This window comes from Heterocephalus glaber, unplaced genomic scaffold (assembly GCF_053883595.1).
Source record: "Heterocephalus glaber isolate CG9 unplaced genomic scaffold, H.glaber_assembly_v1.0 deba00001588, whole genome shotgun sequence".
Classification (NCBI taxonomy): domain Eukaryota; kingdom Metazoa; phylum Chordata; class Mammalia; order Rodentia; family Bathyergidae; genus Heterocephalus; species Heterocephalus glaber.
In genome coordinates this window covers 236,462-258,050 of record NW_028258366.1, presented here as the reverse complement: position 1 = coordinate 258,050, position 21,589 = coordinate 236,462, and the positions used below count along the sequence as shown (strand labels likewise).

The following is a 21,589-nucleotide window of genomic DNA, read 5'->3' as shown; positions in this document are numbered from 1 at the left end:
TTTTGCTCCTGGTTATGACACCTTGGTTCCAACAGGAGGCGAAATCTAGAAAGGCAGAGTTCAAACTAGTCAGTCTGTCTAAAATCTAGAATTGACTGGGGGTAGAACATTTCTACTTCTAATTAAAACATAAGGTTCCTAACATTCTCCATGTAACTGATAACTGAGTTTTCCAGACATCTATATCTTTTAAATCAAGTTACATTCTTTGAAAAATACAGATAATTTACCTCCTTTGTTCATAATCTCTGGAAATTACTATGTGGAAGATTGATAAACACATGTGTGCAAAACCTCTAAGTAGTTTTATAACGTACACACTTAAAATAGAGAAACCAACACTAGGGTGACTGGGACCAGCTAGTTAACAGATGACTGACTTCCTTTACCAGTTACTAGGGCGGCTTTCTTGGCATATGTTCGAGCAGAGAATTTATTACAAGAAGTACAATCTCATTGGGTATGCGAGGTAAATACTCATTAAGAGTGGTTTATGAAAAAACATGACTGTTGTAACAAGGTCATGGATGTGAACATAGTATGAGAAAGAGGCAAAAGGCAGTGACCTGGAAATGGACTACAGTGCCTGCTTCTTTGCCTGTGCCCTCCAAGGATCTCGCATGAGCTACGGAAGTCAGAGGTGAACGGGACCAGGCAGATGCTAGAACACACGCTGGGTAGAAAACCCACAGGGCAGAACCCATGCACACCTTCTCAGACTAGAAGTTAACTCAAGCAGCATGTTTTTTAAGTAACTATGATACAGAGAAATAAGCATTTGGGGCTGGGTGTGAAGCTCAGTGGCACAGTGTGTACTTAGCGTTCTCGAAGACCTGGGTTCCACCGTCAGCTCCACAAACGAAAAGTGTTCACCAAACAGATGTATAAAGGAAATACGTGTACCAGATAATGGTATTTTTCTTCACAAAAATTTCAGAATATTCTTTAAGTGCTTAAATGTTCATTTGTACATCACTTTTTTAGACATTTTTGACTATTCTCTTCTCCCTCGAGGCATCTGTTGCTGCTTTACCACCAAAGTCCCTGTGTTTGGTCCTCTGATGCTGCCCAGGGCCCTTCCAACTTGAACACGCCTGAAAATTCGAAGGCAAGTAAGGAAGCTGCCTGAATTCAACTGTAGATATCTTTAAATTATTACTATCATTTATAGACCTAAGAAATAAAAACCATTGAGAAGGAATGAAAAAATATACAGACTAGTAGGAGACTAGTCTAATCTCCAACACTAATTTTCTTAAACATATTTCTACCTTCTTGGTTCAATATTCTTTCTGTATGATAATTACTCATAGCTACGTCATTATAAGTTTCATTATTTTTTTCAAGACTATTACTTAAAGGCATGTTTTATTAAAAATCATCTTAAATTGAACTATATTATTTATATGGAAAGTAAGTTGGGCAAGTTTTACATGAGACAACCAGTGTTGAGATTAACTGAACGACTGAAAATCATTAAAACTGCTTAGTAAGAAGAGGAGTGAAAGAAACACACAGAGGAAATAACTGGCCTGTGAACTGATACAAAAATATATATTTTTCACAATTGGTACAATACAGAAAATGATAAGTATTTCTGAGTTCTATGATCCTACTATTAAGAACGTTTAAAATGCAAAACAAACAAGCCAAATGGAACTTTTAAAAGTCTTCAGGTTAGAAGCTAACACTAATATGAAAAGGATGAGCATAATATTGTAAGTATACAGTAATGAATTAGCAGAGTGACACTCAAGTTAGGGGAGGAGGATTAAATCCACAGGAGGGAAGAGAAAACAAATATTAATGTTTTCTCCATTCTAAATAAATATTATTCTGCATTTCATTCCACCGACATGATCAGAGTACAGCTAAATTAAGAATTAATAGTAGCCAATGCTGCATATACTTGAAAAAGAAGTTTTCTAAGCTAGGTTCTCTCTTCAGGAGAATTGGTCTGTTAACTCCCAGATCAAGCAAGAGCCAAACGAACTGGACTTTTCTACGTGAGTGACCCTCTTGAAGTTGCTCCTCAGGTTTCTGTCTCAGCTGTCCTCTGTCCCCAGGCTCAGTCCTGTGGCTCGCTGAGGCGCTCTGACCATGCTCCATGCGGCCAGGACACCGGGGAGCTGCTGAGGACCGGACCAGGGGCCTCCAAGGCCGCCAGGCCCACCTCTGTTCACAGGCTCACTTCTGTGTTTTCACTTGGTATCTGTCGCAGTATAAATTCCAGAGCTTTGGTGGTTGTCTCCAAGCCAAACTCAGCACATCAGAGTGGGCAAAAGCTTCTTTAAAAGGACACGATTTCCATCTTAGTTTCAAAAGTATTCTTCACATTTACATCATTTTGCCATACAAAAAAAGTCTAAAGTTCTTAATAAACAAGATGTTAAGTCATTGCAAAGAAACTTAGACGTTTCAAGAGATTTTTTTTGTAGCGATTCCTCATAATCTGTATTCTTTCACATAAGAGATCAAACCATAGATTTAGATGAAAAGGAGCCAGCTGACATTCATCTCTGTGAAGGTTAGTTGCCTTTTCCTTCTACTAGGATTTCTGAGGACATTTATTTAAAGTAACATCATGTTTACAATAAGGAAATTACACAAAAACAGCTTTTGTTTCTTCTTTCCGTTTGCTTTCCATTTCCTTCTTAGGATTCTGTTTGTGTCCGAAAGGAAGGCATCCCTTCATCAGACACTCTTCTGTGGAGCTCAAACTAGGGTCTTTGATGGGTGGAGTCCAGTGGTAAAACCAGCCCCCCTTGGTATGGCAGTAGCCCTGGGCTCTTACACCTGAGTGGGGCACTCGGCTATAGCTGGGAGTCAGTCCTTCCAGTTGACCTAGATTAAGGCCAATTTCATGTTATATTTTCAAGTGGATGAAACATAATTGTTAAACCCCATTATAATTTTTAATCCCCATATTTGAACAGGGAGAACGCAAGCCTACAGTTTTCCCTTTCAACCGTTTCTGTCCGTTAGTGGTACTTTCTGGGCCTGTAGTTAGGGTTAGGACTTCTCTTTTGGATTTAGATAGTCTGCCTTCACAGCCAGGACCATGGAGAATTAAGGTTGTGGACCCTGTCCAAAACAATGACATACTCTATATTCATTTGGTCTCTGGACTATGTTTAGACCTTTTCTAAGGATTTTTTTGCAGGGCACACAGTAGGCATTAAATAAGTACTTACTGAATAAAGTGAAGGAAAGAGTCAATAAACAAATGGATAAATACTTTGCTGATCCTCTCCAACCAGTTAAGATTATTTAATGTGGCTACTGCATTCAGTTATCCAAAGAGGATTTTAAGAGAAATAGGGAGGCCATTAGGTTTCTCCCCAAACCCCAGGTAGGCTAGTCTATCTACAAATCAACTCAAGCCAAGGCTCAACCCAGCTCCACCCGGTTAAAAAACAAAAAGAGTACCAGGCAAGTGTCCTCCAGGAAGGAGCATGCCGAATACCACGGCAGAGCATCAGGCAGCCTGTGGCCAGGGTCCTGCTACTGGCTTCCCTGGATGGGCAGCAAGCTGGCAGGCCACTCTGCCTCTTCTAACCTTGGGACAGTCTTAGGAGATGAAAAAGGGAGAAGCAACAGCAGAAATAGGCGGGCACCTTGTTCGCTTCCTAGCAGACCCACATTCCGGACACACACTGCAGAAAAGAGGCCGTGGGTATCCCTGATCCGAGGGCCCAGGCCACATCACTGAGTGCGACACAGCAGTCTGGGCTCCCTTCTGTGGGTGGGATGGTGGGAAACATCCTTGGCCTTGACCCTCCCATCTGTGGGGAATGCAGAGAGAAAACTGAGAGCTTCCCCTTCTGCCAGTGGCCGGTGAATTGAGGTTTCAGTGCCCAAACTGTGAAGAGTTCCAGGAACTGCAGCCTTTCTAGAAGCGGAAGGGCCCCCACAAAATGGCCAGTTTAACTTCATTTTTAACTTAGATAGAATAAAATGCCAGAAAGATGAATGGCTGGCCTGAGATTCCAGCTGGCATCTACACTGGGTCTCAGCATTTTGAGTTCAAAGCCTGTTAGCAGGGTCAGCCTCAGAATTTTTATGTGGGAGGAGCTTAGAGGAATGTGTGAAGCTAAAGGATGGGGAAAACAGATCAGAAATTTTGCAAAGAAGCTGTAAGATATACTATCTAGTATACTTGAAGAATTTATAAGGACCGCATACAATTATAGATAATTTGAGCTTTTGGATTTAGATATACTTACTCTCCAAAGTATAAATACTGATTAAAAGCTATGTATAGTGTTTAAGAAAAATAACAGCACATATCCGAGAATTCCTAATGATAAACGATGTGAAACAGCCTAAGGCCAGAAACCACAAAAACAAAGATTATCATCTTGCTTCTCCAACTGTGGGCCATGGATGATCTTCCTTAGAGTTGGGGGGGGTGCCATCAAGAAGCAGAACCTGGGCTGCCCAAGGACCACGTGTCAGAATACCCGCAAGTAGGACCTGGCAGCCTTCACGTTTAACAAGCTTCCCGTGTGTACTCCGGAGGTAAGAACTACCCAGGTCAAGACTGAATGAACTTCCAGGGAGAGGGAGGAACAGAGAACCTGAGAAAAGACTGAAGGAAGAAATGGAGGAAAGAAGGGAGTGGAGCAAGAAAAGGAAGGAGGGAAGGACAGGGAAGAGAGGGAAGGAGAGAGAGGAGGGAGGGAAGGAGAGCGCGGGGAAAGGCATGGAAGGAGAGAGGCAGGTTCGAGTGAAGGAAGGGCATTAAAAATCTGTTCTGCATCAGAGTTCCTCAAGGTTATCCCTCCTAACATTTTGAGCCAGGCAATTCTTTGTTTTTGGACTGTGCTGAGCACTGTAGAATGATTAGAGGGCCCCAGATCCTTTATACACTGGTACCGACTCCCCAGCCTCTAGGGTGACAAAACTGTTTCCAGTCTGCTAACTATCCTTACTGGACGCAACTTCACTTCTGGTTGAGAACCAAGAGTCTACACTAAGGAAGTTTTTAAAAACAAAAATAGTAAACTAGAAAGAGAATAAAATCCTGAGACTACATAAAAAAAAAAAACAAATGAAAATTGAAAAAGGAAGCCTCCTAAGTCATTATGTTCCTATAGCTTTCTTAACAGCAAGTGTCATAAACTTGAAAGTGACCTGTGCATAATAAAAAAATAATTTTCATTTTCAAAATCTGGCACCTTTAGCAAAAAATTTGCATTTTTGAAATTTTATTAGAAACCTTTCTTAAAACTTAGTCAATACCTGTCTGTTTCCCCCACTGCAACAAAGAGCAGGAGCTGAGAAGTGTCCAACTCCTTCTGATGGAGACCTGCCCTTCTCCTTCATGCTTTATAGGTAAGAGAGTGCCACAGGAAGTTCCTTTAAAGATACCACTAGTGTGGTAGGACAGTAGAACCTATCACACACCTAACTTGCATTCAGTTTCCTAAACACCCAGGACTCATTACTAGTGCTGTGCTTTTCAAATCTAAGCACACAGCTGTGCACTTGGAGCTGCAGCCCCTATAGAGATCCCCCAAGCTCAGCTGGACTCAGCGTCAGGTTTACAGTGCACAAGGCCTGGCCACAGGCCCTGCCACACCCGAAAGGCACACACTGACTAACAAGCACATGTCCTGTATGTTATTACACTCACAAAAAAGTGCGTAATAATTGATTTCAACATTCATTCTACATTAAAATTCAAGCTGCCTTTATACAGTAAGCTTCCTTACTAGCAATCCACCAAAAACAATATTCCTGTGATGAAACAGGGTCTCCCGCCACAGGCTCTTCTTCCTTCTAGCCCGGTGTCTGGTCTGCTCTCCTGCAGACACAACCTGGAAGTCACAAGGTCCCTCCACCCCAGGTGTACAGCCTGCTCCTCACCTCCCAAAGTGGCACCTCCTTCCCTGTCTCATAAGTGGCAGCCTTGTACCCAACCAACCACTTTCAGTGTGCAATGAAACATGACTCCGGGTGGAGGAATGTCTGGACGCCAGGTAGCAGCTGTACGTGGTCACTTCCGTCGCAGTGCTACTTTTCACTCTTCAGGTGCTTTCATAAGTAAGGGGCTGCCCTTTCCCAGAAGGCTTTTCTGCTTCCCGGAAGTGGGGCCCAGAAGACTTTGTGTTTACAGGCTTGAACACAGCACTGATCATTTCCGCTTTCCTCAACTGGCCCCACAGACCCAAGCTGAGTACTCTGTCAGGCTCCAGGTTCCCAGGAAGAAAGGTTTTTCTCCCACCTGAAATGAGCACAGTTCCTCAGTTTTACCCTTGCACTGACAACTGTTCTGGAAACTGGATTCTGTGATTTAACTGATAACCCCAGGGATTTGCTGGAGTAAACTCCTCAACCCAATCTTTATCTTAACTTGATCATCTTGGGCTTGTTTCGGTACTTGGGTTTTCTGTTCTTTCCATACCTTGGACACTCACACTTTTAAACATTTATTTGGGGGGCTCATTTCTCCACTTTTTAATTCTAGGTCAATTCATTATAACTTCCCTTCACCTGGAACTTAACACTCCACCACAAACCAGCAGACCAAGGCTAGAATTCCCAACAGCTATACAATAGCCCATTTCTCCAGGCTGGTGGCAGAAACTGTAGCTAAATAAACATCATCAAGAGTTCATCATTTAAAATCCCTCATTGAGGAGTGAAGAGAAATGTTTAATCTCTTCTACAATATATTATCATTTAAGAAGTTGCCAAACTATGGTATGTAAGCCAATATTAGGCCAAGAATTAGTGTTTGGTGCACGGATGGAAAAATAATATACCAGAACTGTTTTAAATAATAATCTTTGGGAGTTTGTTAGGGAAACAGTCTTAACTCTCTTTTTGTCTTTAATAATTGTAAAACCAAAGATTTTTTTAGCTTAGTAGAATATGTGTGAACTGCAACTATGTGTTCACTGATTCCATAGCACTTCTCAAGCACACAGTCCTAAGTGCTCTGGATCTAAAGACAAAAGGTCAATCCTGGTCCCGAGAAGTTCAAAGAGGATTTGGTGAGAAATACCTATAGACAAATCATCACAATACAGTGGATGAGTGCTATGAGACAGGGGTGGGAAGCACAGAAGAGGTATTCTTCAACTCCATAACTCCATCAGAAGGACGCACACAGCTTTACAGGGAGTTGTGTAGACAAAGGCACAACCAGAAGGCTGAGAACAAGATTTCATGGAAACCAGGGATGGCGAAAAGAAAGATGAACAGGAAGGAGAATGAGGTGGATAAAGACTTAAGAGGACCAGCATCAGGAAGGCATCCAGAAATCATAGTGTGGTGACATGTTTTTGTTGGAAACAGGTCATTATATATTGCTCTGGGCAGAATAATGGTTCCCAAAAGATGTTCACTCCTAATCCCTGCAACTTCACATGGCAAAGGAACTCTGTGGATCTAATTGCAGATTTTAAGATAGGGAAATGGACCTGGATTGTGTGGGTCTGTACAGAGTAGTCACAGAGGTCTTTGTAAGTGAAATATGGAGAAAGAGTCATGGCAACACAAGCAGAGGTAGCAGTGATGTCCTTCATCTAGCTTTGAATGTGGAAGGGGCCACAAGCCAAAGAAGGCTGGCCACCCCTAGAAGCTAGAAAAGGCAGCAAACGAATTCTCTCTTATGGCTTTTTCACAGCAACCCAGTCCACAACACCGGGATGTTAGTCCATTCTGACCTATTTTGGGCTTCTAACCTGCAGAACTACAGGAAAATAAATATACGTTGTTTTAAACCAATAAACTCATAACACATTACAGCAGCGACAGCAAACTAATACACAAGAATTCAGCTGGGTCCGTCTTGGCCTTTCCATGTATCTGGGACAAATGAAAGGCCTTTGCCGAGGTTGACAAAAATGGCCCTGTAACTCAAACCAGCTAGACTGACTGAGCAGAGCTTTCCCTCAGCACCAAAGCAGAGGGACCAAGCACAGAGGGCCTGAGGGACAGTTGGCAGGATGAATAGCACAGGCTGATTCCTGGGAGTGGCTCAGAGGCTTGCTCAGAAAGTGGTGTCTGTGTCCAAGTGTTGAAGAAAAATGGCACTGTGGTGACAGCTGTATGTTTAGTCATAGGATTCCATTCATTTTGAATTTCAAATAACCCCAGGAGAGGCTTTGGGTTTTATTACAGAAAAAGAAATAAGTCAAATCATTTGAGAAAATTGTCCTATAGGATAGGAAAGCCTGTTTGGGAATGATACAGGTGACTTGTAGAGTAACTAAATCAAATCAAAGTCATTGTTTTGGATCTTGTTTTCAACTCCAGAGTAGTTTAGTCTAACGCCTTAGGAGACAAGCATTTTTCCTCCCTCATAAGCCCACTACAGAACCACTAGTAACACCATCTGGGCAGTTTCCTGAAGCGACCCAGACCATCTCTACTGGGTGGGGATGGAGAAGTGGGAGGGGTTACTTTCCAAAGACCCAATGGCACGGAGCACAGACCTGAGGGCTTGAAGATGTGGCGCACAGACTTTCCTTTTAACCCTGCTGACCGGGGCACAGTGAGCACCGGCTTGGGGGACATGACCCTGGCTCCCTCTTTTCTACTGCCTCTCTGCAGGGTGCAAATGTCTACAGGTGTCTGAGGTGAAGGCCGAGGAGTGGAAGGGAGGTGGCATGTAGGGGCCCTTGTCCGCTCCACTGACGTTCTTCCCAAACCTCAACTCCCTGAGAGAGAATCCTATGTCCCTGTTTAAGCCCCCATCTAAGAGGCAATGGAACATACCTTCTTCCAGTATGACTGCTGAATCCCACATGTTTGCAGCATTTACACACAGGGATTATCAAATATACTGAAAGCTGCTGCTTAGTGAAACACCAAATAGGTCATCAGGTCTAAAAGCTAACAGGTCCTTTTGTAAGGCTATATCAGGGTTTGCAAGAAAATGCAAATACATTAACTTAAAATACCAATTTTATTTGACTTCCGTCAATGAAGAATAATTTACCAAGTGGTGATCAGTCATTTCCTTGAAACAAGTCAAAACAGCACTGAAGAGGAAAAACTTAAACTAAAGGGGTTAACAAAATAAAGGGCTTTCACATCCTAGGGAAAAAAGCCAATGCCAGTAACCAACAGGACAGTGCTTCTCAGCGCTTGTAAGCTGAGGGCCGGTTCAGAGTTTGATAAAAATTACCATGGCCATACTTCATTCAAATTTATGTACGAGAAACTCTAGGAGCAGAAAGCAGCCCGGGTGTTTAGAACAAAACTTCATGGATGTTTCTGATGTGTGGTGAGAACTGAGAAGTAATTGCCAGACTGGTGGCTGGGGGGTAATATCACAGCCATCATTCCTTCAGGTAATCCTTTCAATTCCTCTGAGAACTTCCAATTTGACTTGACTTTAAAAATCTCAGTATATACAGAATGGAAAAGTGTTCTTAGGTCATGAGATTTAAATTTTTTTACCTATAAATAAATATCAACTAACATATGTAAACATTTATGAGCATAAAATGTGTCATTCATTTTTTATTTCTCTACTTGGGTGCATTTTATGCTTTCATATGTACACAGCAGTAAAAATGAAACTGAATTTTTGCTTGTGAATCTGTTCAATTGTAGGTTTGAAGAATGTTGGAGTAAGAAAACTGTGTTAAATGAACTCTTTAGGAACTAAATGAGGGTTTTATGGTTGATCAGGTTTTGCCTCTCAGTTCTCTGGAAGGGTGTCCAGGGGGAAGTAATGAGTCAAGGTGGCCGGAGACCTGAAGGTGATGGCAGGAAGATGCGCCAGACAGTGGCCATCCTGGACCAGCCTTGGCCCTCACAGGCATCGCCTAGGACCTGGTACAAAGCCTGTGGGAGACGCAGCCATGACAGAGGTTCCTGGGACATCATCTAAGCTGCCTCTACCTTCTGAAGACCATAAATGACAACACAAGTCTAAGAGGCCTGACATGGTGACAGGAAAGGTGGCAAGAATGCAAAGGTCTGATTTTCATAATCCAAGTCCGCAGAGAAACATTGAGGGAAAAGCTGCATCTCCCGGAGCTTGGAGGACAGCTGGAGCTTGGGACAGAGCCCTGTAGCCTCCCAGACGGCCTCCTGAGAGCACGGGCAGATTCCAGAGGGCCTTTGGATGGGATCCATGCACAAAGGGAGCACCTTAGATGAACCCATCAATATAGCAAGAGGCAGTCACACGAAGCTATCCTGAGGTGTCGCCACCTTCTTTCAATCAGTGAAAGTCAAGAAGTTGCTGATACCATCTCTAATGTGCCAAGAAAGCACTCTAGGGATTTGGGCAGTTGTTAGATGCTCTTCATGAACCTTTCCGCTAAACTTCCTATGCTTATGTGGCCCACAGTACCTTTATTCTTAAGCATTAGCTAAAGGGAAGCAAGGATGGCACTACTTTCTCACTGCTATACTCAGATCGCTGTGTGGAATGCCTGGCATCTTGCAGGCATGTGATGGATGCTGGCCAAAGGGACCCATGGGATTCCTCAGAAATGCACTTTTTAAACACCACGATTTTCTTCTATGCAAATCCAACTGATCTTAATGTAACACTGAAGAATGCTTATTTACATTACTATTTAAAAGTATTTCATATTATCTTCTCAAAACAAATACTGTACAAAACACTGAGAGAATGTAAGACAATTACATTTTGGAGTTTCTTATTTTCATGACCTAAACTAGCAATTCTCTTTTATTTTGTTGTTGACAAATCTTTTTTTTCCCCAAAATAATGAAGCAGCACATTCTGATGAAACCATTTTTATTAGTTCTGCTAGTTCAGCTTTTAAGAAATTTTCTTTCAAACAGTAAATCATTATTTTTTAATCAGCAAATAAAGTGCTCAGCAAACATCTTTCCTCTTCATCTATTTTTATTCCCTCAGTTATTACAGAAAACTTTTACTCTCCTTTATTAGCCACTGTTAATGAGCAAGTGCTTTGTAACAATTTCTATTATCACATATTGATTATATATATTTAATGAGGCTTGTTATGGAGGTTCTGTAAATTCATAAAGTGTACACTGATCACATTCAATCACTATTTTTCTACCCTTCCTCACCCTTCCCAATCTCTAGTAATCACTGTATTACTTTTAGGTTGAGTTTTTAGCTTCCACATTGGAAAGAACATACAGTATGTGCCTTTCTGTGTCTAGCATATTTCACTTAACATAATGTCCTACAATTCTATTCACTTTGCTGTAAATGATAGGACTGCCATTCTTCTTTATGGCTAATGTTCCTTTTTATATATGTGAGATTATATATACTGCATATTTTCTTATTCATTCATTCATTCATTTATATGCACTTAGTTTGACTTTATAAGTTAGCTAGTGCAAATACTGAGTACAAATTTTAGGACTGTTTTTTCTAGTTCTGTGAAGAATGTCACTGGTATTTCTGAAGGAGACTGTATCAACTCCATAGATCATCTTGGCTAACAGAACCATTTTAATAATATTGATTCTTCCAATCCATGAATATGGGAAGCTTCTCCATCTTTTTGTGCTTTCTTCAACTTCTTTCACCAGTGTTTTGCAATTGTGATTGAAGAAGTCTTTTACTCCCTTGGATAAGTTTATTCCTGGGTAATTTTTTATTGTTTGTAGCTGTTGTGAATGGGCTTGCTTTCATAATTTCTTTTGCAGTAAGCTGATTATTAGTATACAGTTATCCCCTTTCATGTCACATATTTCATTGTCAGGATGGGAAGAAGATATTAGAAAGCTTGTAAGAAGCAAACCATTAGTCACTAAATTTTTCAGATGAAAAGAAGATTAAGTTAGCCCTCAGTGATATTCCTATTAATTGATAGTAAACGAATTCAACAGTTACAACTTTTAAAAAATTACAGCCTGAGGCAGGCAATACAAGTAGATCCTTGGAAAACAGACAGGCCCTTTACCTAGAATGATTAATTGTCCCTTTCTGAGATGACTTAGTACAACAAACCCATGACTCTTGGTTTTAAGCGGTTGGTTCTCCCTTCCCCAGTATCTGCCTATTGCTCACCTTTCATTCTTTCCTCATCCTGGACCCCAGGCCTAATCTTACAGTCTTTTCAGTTTTTTTTTTCAGAACCAGGGATTGAACTCAGGACATTGTGCTTTCTAGGCAGGCACAGTGCCACTGAACTACATCCCTGGCCCCTAATCTTACAGTCTGAGATCAGCACTGGCATTTAGGGGCAGAGAACTGATCTACAAGAGAATGTCCATTTTACATATTAATGATGTCCTTTTTGAAATGTTTAAGTTTTGCTTCATTTATGCTTTTTTGTAATTTTGGTTACTGTATTTTGAAAGTAATAATATGAAAAAGTCCTCTACTCCAAAACAAGGCCGTTAGTAGCTCTAGTCCAAGAAAAATTATTATTTTCACTTTCAAATGTGTAGAGAACTTAAAAGTAGGTAAAGAAAGATCTGGCTGTTATAAAAATTGCTATGCTTTAAGGGATGCTCAATAATTAACAGATGACTAAATATAATTGTTATGAGTTTGTACCACAAACATGGCTGTGTTTGTACTGATCGCTATGCTCATAGTTCTTTTCTTAAAAGGGGGAGGTCTAAGGGCCAGGGATTTAGCTCAGTGGCACTGCGCCGGCCTCATCAGCACCAGGTCCTGAGTTCGATCCCTGGTACTGCAAAGGGGGTCTATACTCTTGCCACACCTGTCAGGATAAGGAAAGGGCAGGGATATGCTCCGGAAGATTCAACCCAGTCAGAAGCGCTCTTCCTGATTCATGACCAACTAAATTATCTGAACCCTTTCTCAGGAGCTTTGAATGCAGGAGCTTAGGTAACAATTTAGGTAAGAGACAGGAAGAGAGAAGTGTGTTAAGCAGAAATACATAATGCAAAACGTGAGAAAATAAAACCAACAAGGCTGGGCAGAGAGAATTAGATGTGAAAAGAGCAAAAACTCTGCAAATTAGAAAAAGACATTCCAGTACTTTACCATAGTTGTGCAGTTATAATATCCTCATCATAAAAATCCATCATCCAAGACAGCCTGATAGAGTGTAACAGTAATGTGGGGCGCTATGAACAACAACCACCAAAAATCCACTATTTCAACAGAGTTATAAAACAACTGTGTGCTGCTGAGGATATCAGTGAGTGCCCAACACTAAAAGGTGCTGGAGAACTGGGCCCAAGTGAACTGTGTATCTGAGGATGCTACTAGACAAGAGAACAGCTATGACCTAGGGCTCTTGAGGCCTCCAAGGACAAATGAGAAGATTTCTTAGATGCAAAAGGTCTGAGCTGCTGAGTTCTCAGGCCTTTCCACCACAGGGGGATGGCAACTACTCAGACAGACTGTAAGTGAAAAAAGTGAAGGAAAAATGGAAACTAACAGAAGGCATCTAAATGTGAAGCAGCATTTTCTAACATCCATGGGTTTTATACCCTAAAATTGCTGTAGAAGAGCAGGCTACTTGGCTAAGTTCCCTGAAGGAGTGTGTGTGAGTGTGTGTACAAATGTGTACACTCCCGGGGAGGGACGAACTTTTTCATTTAATGCCTGTTTGCTTCTCTTCTAAGATATCACCAATCAAAAAATAAAGTAGGTATTTCATTATACATTTGAAGGAAATGAATCCACATTAAATGGACACATTGGTGGCAAATTGTAATCATACAGCTAAAATCTGAAAAAAAAAGTCTTCAAATTGAATAGATAATAGAAAATCTTTTACATTCTGTTTGGGCTCAACCCTGCACTTGCCTCCATAAACTTTTGCTGGGTAAAACTATCAGCTGTTTAATTCAAAGGTTTTATTACTGTGATGATTCATATGGCTTTACATACCCATAAAGACTCCAAAAACATATTTTTCACTGATTTATAAAACATGTGTTACTTCCCTCTTCACATTACTGTACGAAAGTCCCACTGACATTTTTTGGGTTTCGTTTACTTTTTTAATTAGCGCATTTTGCTGTAAGAATTACACTCCTCCTGGAGCATCCGTACGCAGACACAGTGCATCTCAATCACCTTCACTTCTCCCCCCCACCCTCCCATCTCTTCCCAGCCCCATTTCAGGCCCTCCTCCCAACTCCGAAAACTCTACCTCCTCCTCTCCTATGGTCTATAAGCAACAGGAGTGGGGAGGAAAATCTGAGAAGTGCTATCTCTTCCCAAAATTTAGCACACTTGGGCTTTCTAACCCTCTGCAACGACTGGAAATCCTGCCTCAGGAGACTCTTAAAGATCTAAAATGTGTGTTCCCTCTCGGATTTCAGATATTAGACCGACCCACCCTCTCTCTGGAATTCATTCTGTGATTTTTCTCACCGCACCGACACTGCATGTGAGTTTTGGAAGTGAGCATGCCAACCAGCTGCAGGGAGCTGCTGGCAGGTAAAGCCAATTTTCATCAAATAAAAACTCCATCATACTCTTTCTCATTCGTATTCATATTCAGTCTCTCAAATTCAATCTCAACCTGGCCCCCCGCCCCGCCATGATTCTGTCATTCTTTCATCTTCGGGTCTTTGTTTTCCCTAACTTCTCCATTTCAGTTTTTAAAGGATTTCACAGCAAGCAACGGAAAAGTCTCTCCAAGTCTTCTTTCTTTTTCCTTTGTCTTTCTGTATGTCTTTACCTCTTCTGCTTGGTAGTACTATTAATCAGTTTTAGGATTCCTTTTTTCTTGGTTCAAAATAGTGAAGTTTATCTTCTTTAAACTTTATTATGAAGCACATTCATATTACTAGTAAGCTAGGAAAGAAAAAAAATGTACCACAACTTTACTGCACTAACAAACCATTTTTGGTGTTCTAATATTTCCTCCTGGTCTTTTTACTCATGCAGATTTTTTCATGTGTATTTTTTTTCTATAACTGGGATGGGACACAGGACTCTGTGCTTGCCAGGCAGCGCGGCAGCCCTTATATGTATGTTTAATCACAGAATAAGAAACCTAAATAATTTTGCACACTAATTTTTTTTTTTTTTTTGGTACCAGGGATCGAACTCGGGTCCTTGCGCTTGCGCAGCAGGGGCTGAAACCACTGAGCTAAATCCCTGGCCTGCACACTAATTTTTCATTATTACTTTTTCAGAAAGTGTTCTATGTGGTCGTAAATTTTCTCAGTCATAATTTTATTGGCTGATTAATACTTCTCAGGCAGATGAATTTTAATTTAAGCATTTTCCTGACTTTGGTTCCATTCTTATCAGTAATGCTGGTATTTGTTTCTTTGAATACTCCCCGAATGTGAAAATGGACTTCCGTGCATAGCTGTTGGAAGATGAAATAAGGTGGACAGTGGTTAAGAGAACAAGAAAGGTGACTGAATTAGGATGCCTATGTCACGTTTTCTGCGTCTCTAATGATACCATCTTGGCCACCTGCAAATGGGAGGTGTGGAACAGAAAGGCCTCTCATGCTCTTTAGGGGTGCTGTCAAGCTGCACTACGACTGCAAGGGCCCCTTCTTGGTCTGAGGTACCAGTTGGCTTTAGTGCTGTGCTCCGTCTATCTTAGGAGAAACGAAACGACACGTACAGATCACTCTTTTAGAAGACCAACATGTAAAGGTGAGGTGAGTAATTCCTTTGGAGCAGGGTACAGAAAGCAGCAAATCTTTCTGTATATAGCACCGTGACTTTCCAAAATCTAGTAATAGGGGCTATGGCCAGAGTGGCAGGCTCAGCTTGGGGCCAGAAGAGCTGTTATTTTCCTTTCAATTTCTCTGTTGACATTCTTACATCTTCTGCTGTATTTTCCTTTGCATGCAGCCTAAAGCCCAGCAGGATTTTAAAGAAAAGGAAAGTACTTGCAGCAGGAGGGAGGGAGTGGGTCTACAGAAAAGGGGAGAGGCACATTTTATAGCTTTCATTTCTGAGAAATACAACTATACCCTCTCTCCTTTCTTCCTTCCCTCTCTCTCTTCCTTCTTTTCTTCCTTCCTTCCATTTTCTGAGGTGGAACAGGTACTAGGGACATTGTTAGGCTTATGAGCACAAAAATTAACAGGATAGGAAAAAATTACTCCCAAGGTTTAGATTTTGTTTCCAGAGTCCCATCATTTACTCAAAGAAAGGTCTTCCAAGTAGTATGCTGTGCTGCCATCTGCCTTGTCTCTCTCCCCAGAGTGAAGATGGTGGTGGTTAGCACCATGATAAGCCCTGCTTTTCCAGGAAAGTGAGGGCAAGGTAGCACACATCTAAGGGGGTTTTAATTCACATTTTAAATTCCAGAAGTTGCTTCGCATTAAAGGTTAAGCATCACATTATCTTTTTTCTTAATATAAAAAAATCACTTCTGTTTCTTCTTCACAAACTAAAAACAAGGCCTCGAAAGAAATCATAAAAGAAAAAAGTTACAGTGTGCATTATTGCAACTGGACAGTTAAATTAACTGTTGAATTCATGAACCAGAAGTGCTTAAACTATAACTGGAACCTACAGAAAATATAACTTCCATAAATATAGGTTTCTTCTCTGCTCATCAATGACTCACTGCTTTCAATGACCTCAAGATTCAAAGTAGGCACCCTTTTAACCAAAAACCACAAAACCTACTCTGCATATACAGAAGCCAGCAGATCCCCTGGGTTTTGTGTGCCACACTGTGCCAAAGCTCACATACAGGTAACTGCAGACATGCATTCAACACCTGAGTGCCAGGGCTGCCTCAGGAGCCAATGTGGGGCAGTCCTCCCTTGGTCAGCTGACTCTTACAGCCGAGCTGCATCAGACACAGGCTTTGGTGCCAGGAGCAGAGGTCTGAGGGGCTTTCTCTGAAATTCTCCTGTCTACCTAAAGACCAGATCCACCACAGAAAGAACACCGTTGTCTTCCCTCCCTCCCTCATACTCCACTGGCCAAGGAAGAGTAAACTCATATCATGGAAAAGACTCCACTCCAACCCAAACAAATTTTGTCCCAGGCTACTGTCAAGCCCATTCATTGTTCCTGAAATTATTTACTCTTCCAATAAAACCACCCATTTCACCTTCATGCCCTCCCTATGAATAGGATCTTTAAGCTTCTACCGTCTAGCTTTCTATGAGTTTCATCCTGTACGAGACACCTGTGTGCCCGTATGTTAATAAAACCGTATGCCTTCTCTCCTGCTAATCTGCCTGTTGTCAGTTTATTTTATAGATTCAAATGATTAAACCTTCAGTGCTAAAAAAGAAGGTTCTTACAGTGCTTGGAACAGAACACATCAAGCGCTCCAAAATGCCATTTGTTCATTAATTCAATAAGTAGCTACTGAACACCAGTATGCCAGGCATGGTTATAGTCACTGCAAATAAAGGAATGAAAAAAATGGACCCAAATTCCTCTCCGGATGGAATTTATAACCTAGGAAAAAAGGCTAACACTTACAGTGGTTGGTATTATCACAGCTAATACACCAATAGGGCTCAATGCCGCCAGAGGACATTTAGCAATTTTGAAGATATTGCCATCTAGTAGAGAGTGTTCAGGGACGTTAATGTGAGTGACATCCTACCATGCACATGCCAGTTCTCAAAAAAAAGGAAAAAATTGGTCCAAAATGTCAACAGGGTAGAGGTTGATTAACTATGTTCTGAAGGATACTGAATCAATGAAACAACCCTCAGTGGTAACAGTAACTGTATTTTATGGAACACAGTAGTAATACTGTGCACATATACATATTTATAGTAATATTTATAAATGTAAATATATATTAGACAATATTTATAAAGTAATATCAATTCTATATAGATCCTTTAAAATATGCCTTGCTAGCATGAGTATGTGCTGCTTAAAAAGAAATCAGGTGTTGGATTTCACAAAATAGACTGAGTCACTTTACAATCAATGGCACTACCCTCGTACCACATCTAGGTTTTCAATTATTACTAATCTTTCCTGACCCTCACACACCTGCTACAAATGCTGATCTTTCGTGTCACATCCGTGATGAGTCGGACATCTGAAACAGGGAGCGGAATGGTATACAAGAGAGAGCAGACTAGGAGCCTGAGCTATGACTGGCTTCATGACCCCCTGCCTGTGCCATCTCTGGACAAGTCATTTAACTCCTCTGTGCACCACAGGCTCACTGTCATCGAAGCAGGGGGCAAGAATAAATTTCCTGGAGGTTCAGAGGATTGTTCAGTAAGGTAAGCATGAACATTCTTGGGAAGCTGCAAGGAGGATGTACCTCAGGCTGCACTCGCAGCATTCGAAAGGTATCGTGTTCACTGTCCTCATGCCTGCTACGGTTTGGTAAGTGTCTCCCAAAGACCCGGCTGGTACAGGAGGCTTGGTCCTCAGCCCACGGCACTACTGGGAGATGGAGTAACCCTTAAGAAGGAGGGCCTAGTGGGACGAATTCCGCTCACAGACTGTATGCTCTTGAAGGGAATACTGGCTCGCCAGCTCTCTCCTCTTTCTCTCTTTTGAATCTTGGTCAGGAGCCAAACAGTCTTGCCACACAGTGCTGCCACGATGTGCTGTCTCACCACGGGTCCAAGAGCAATGGGGCTAATCTAGCAAGGACTGAAACCTCCAAAACGGTGAGCAAAAATAAATCTCTCCTCTTTCTGTAAAGCTGAGTATCTCGGGTATTCATTACAGTAATGGAAAGTTGACTAGTGCAACCACCACCAACCAGTATGCATCGAGGGGTCCCTTTCTTTTCACCGTATATTTATTCATTTCATTTAATCCTGAGATAGACATGCTGATCCATTCAAGTGGAAGGCCACAGTGGGGCACAGGCACTGGGTAACTGCATGAGATGTCAGTCAGTGAGCGGCAGAACAAGGACGCCTACCCACATAGCCCTGTCCCAGAGTGCGCTCTCGCGGTTAGCAGGCGTCTCTGAGCTGCTGCGGAAGGCACATGGGATATGCTCTCATACCACCACTCTTTCCTGGCCGTGATTTCCCTCTTCTTGATGAAGAAGATCAATCGCTGTTCTCCAAGCAGCCATGTTTACTCCTTGCTCCTGACTCATCAGTCAGTTGATTTACTCACCAAAGCAAAGACAAATGAATTTTCATTTTTAAAATTACTTTATTTCTTTTAAATAGGCAATATGAGTGCATAATACATACTTCAAAGGTCAAAGGACAGAAGGGCCTATGGTGACCTTCAAAGCTCCTTCCCTTGCCTTCCAGCTACCCAGCTCCTTCTACTGAGAAAGCGCCATTCCCAGTTTCTTGCATGTCACTCCAAAATGTTCTATACAATGTGTGTTCTTTTTACAGAATAGATATACAACTTATAACAAATAAATGTTACTTTGCAACCTGATATCTCTTGCTAAACAACAGTTTGGAGAGAAGTCCACGTTAGTGTACAGAGACATCCTTTATTTATGTTGAAGTATTCTGTGATAAATCATTTCTGAACAGACGAATGGTCAAGGTGTTTCTGATGTAATGATATTACATGGAGTATTTAACACACATATCATTCTTATGTTGTGAGATATACTTGGATAGATTTCTAAAAGTGGAACTGTTGAGTCAAAGTGTATTTTTTTAAACATTTTATTGAACTAGTTAAATTGTTCTCCTTAGTTTATATGCCCACCTAGAATGCATGAGATTGCAACTTACTTCTGTATTTTCATCAAATAAGGCCATAAAAATATTTTACTTTTGGCAATTGGTAAAATCTCATTATCCCATGTATATCTCATTATATTTTAAATTTCTTTTAGTATAATTAGTTTAGGATTTTTTCATGTGTTTCAAGAACAAGTTATATTTCTTTTATCTCTGAATGTTGTTTTTATAATCTTTATTCATTTTTCTAGTAGATTGGTTTCTTTTTTTTATAGAGTTGTAGGAGTCCTTTATAAGAGAAATTAACCTTTGTCTATAAGTTGCAAGTATGACTCTTTAGTTTCTTACTATATAACCAACAATATCTGATTTGTAAATAGCAGATTATTTTCTCAACTGTTTGCTTTTATTCCTTCGGGTTTTAGTTTACACTTGGGAAGGTCTTCTCAAGAGTTATTTTAAAAAATTATGTTTTCTTTTAGTATTTCTGTGGTTGTTTTCCAAGTTCAAATCTCTGAAGGCCACAATTTATTTTGGTGTACAGTAAGAGTTAGATTCAACTTTCTTGTTCCAGATGGTTATGCAGTTGTCCCAATACATGTTACTAAATACTACACTGACCTAAAATGCCAGCTTTATTATATAAAAATTCCCATATTTTGTGGACCTACTTATTGCATTCCTGTTGATATGTCTGATAATCAAAAATATGCTGCAGACTATTTCAAGTATGGTAACTATATAGTATGTTTTATGGCTGATAGGGATAGTTCCCTGGAGTATTTGTCTTTTCCAGAATTTTTCTAGTTGTTCTATAGAAACTTAGAATAATTAATTGGCATTTTTCTTAGGACTAGGTTATATTGGTAAATTAACTTAGGGTAAACTCATACTTTTAGGGTGTGAATGCCTCCCATGCACAAACACTGTAGTGCACTTCTGCACTCGGTTCTAGTCTTTTACCCTCTTACCCACTTTTGGGGAGCCTCTGTAACATCTTAAAGTCCCTTTCACAAAGGTTACCCTTGGAGTTAAGAACATATTCCTATCTGTTTAACATTATCATGTCTAGATCTTTTTTTCTTGGTAGATATGGCAATAAAAACTGTTAGCTATGGTTTTATGTAAAAAGTCGTTCATTTTTATTTCGGTTTTGGTTGAATGCCCAGTTCTTGAAACTTTGCAAACTCAGGATTGAAAAATTCACAAGAACTATAGCATATAACACATCTTCTTTCAATTCTGACTAAGAAATACTTTCCTCCTGAAATATTTTGGCATGAAAATAGGACTTATTAGATTTTTGAAAACCTTTGGATTGTGTTGGCTTCACCTCTAATTTGGAGAGTACGTAGATCCAAATGAGTTATATTTTTTTAACAATTTTTATTTTATTTTATTTATTGATTTATTTTTTGGTATTTGGGACCTTGTGCTTGCGAGGCAGGCGGCAGAACCACTGAGCTAAGTCCCCAGCCCTCCTTTAATAGTTTTTATAAAAGTAAAACTATCAAACTCACCTCCTAAGTTCATTCCAGCTTGAAGACATTTCTGAAGTCTGCAGGCTGGACAGTTCTTTCGTCGAATCTTATCAATGATGCAGTCATTTCTTCCAGCACATAAATAATTGTGTTGCCCTGATTTAAGAATAGAGACAATTGTTAAGATGGCTAGCACACTAGTAGAAAGCATTAATAAGTATAACGAGAATATCACACACCTACTTTCTGATCTGAAATCTCTTCTTTAAAACAGAACAAACACTATTCATGGATAATATGGGCAAGCAGGTGGTCAACTCAACGAAGCTGAGAATTCAGTGTACTTATAAATAACAATACATTGATTTCCAAACACGTTCTTGTGTAAGAGTCACCTTCCCCCATTGTTTTAGTTTTACTGATAGCTGCGTGGATTCAGACAATAGTGCAAATATCTTTCTGATATCATAAAGGAAGTAATTCAAACAAGGGCCCTACTTCAGCGATGTAGGCTGCAGTGCCTACCCACTACTGATGCATGCGACTTTTAAGTCCAAGACTTGTTTACCTCTTTCATCCTGTAAATCCACCCACATGTATCAGATGTGGGCACAG

The 21,589-nt window shown here is 40.7% G+C and overlaps 1 protein-coding gene across 1 annotated transcript in view; it reads right to left on the bottom strand.

The window, feature by feature from the left end:
- LOC101714416 (mineralocorticoid receptor) overlaps window positions 1-21,589 on the bottom strand; it is a 170,017-nt gene that overhangs the window by 81,450 nt on the left and 66,978 nt on the right. Inside the window, exon 2 of the mRNA XM_004875121.3 lies at window positions 21,014-21,130. Coding sequence (XP_004875178.2) covers window positions 21,014-21,130 — 117 coding nt within the window. The remainder of the gene's footprint in view (window positions 1-21,013; window positions 21,131-21,589) is intronic.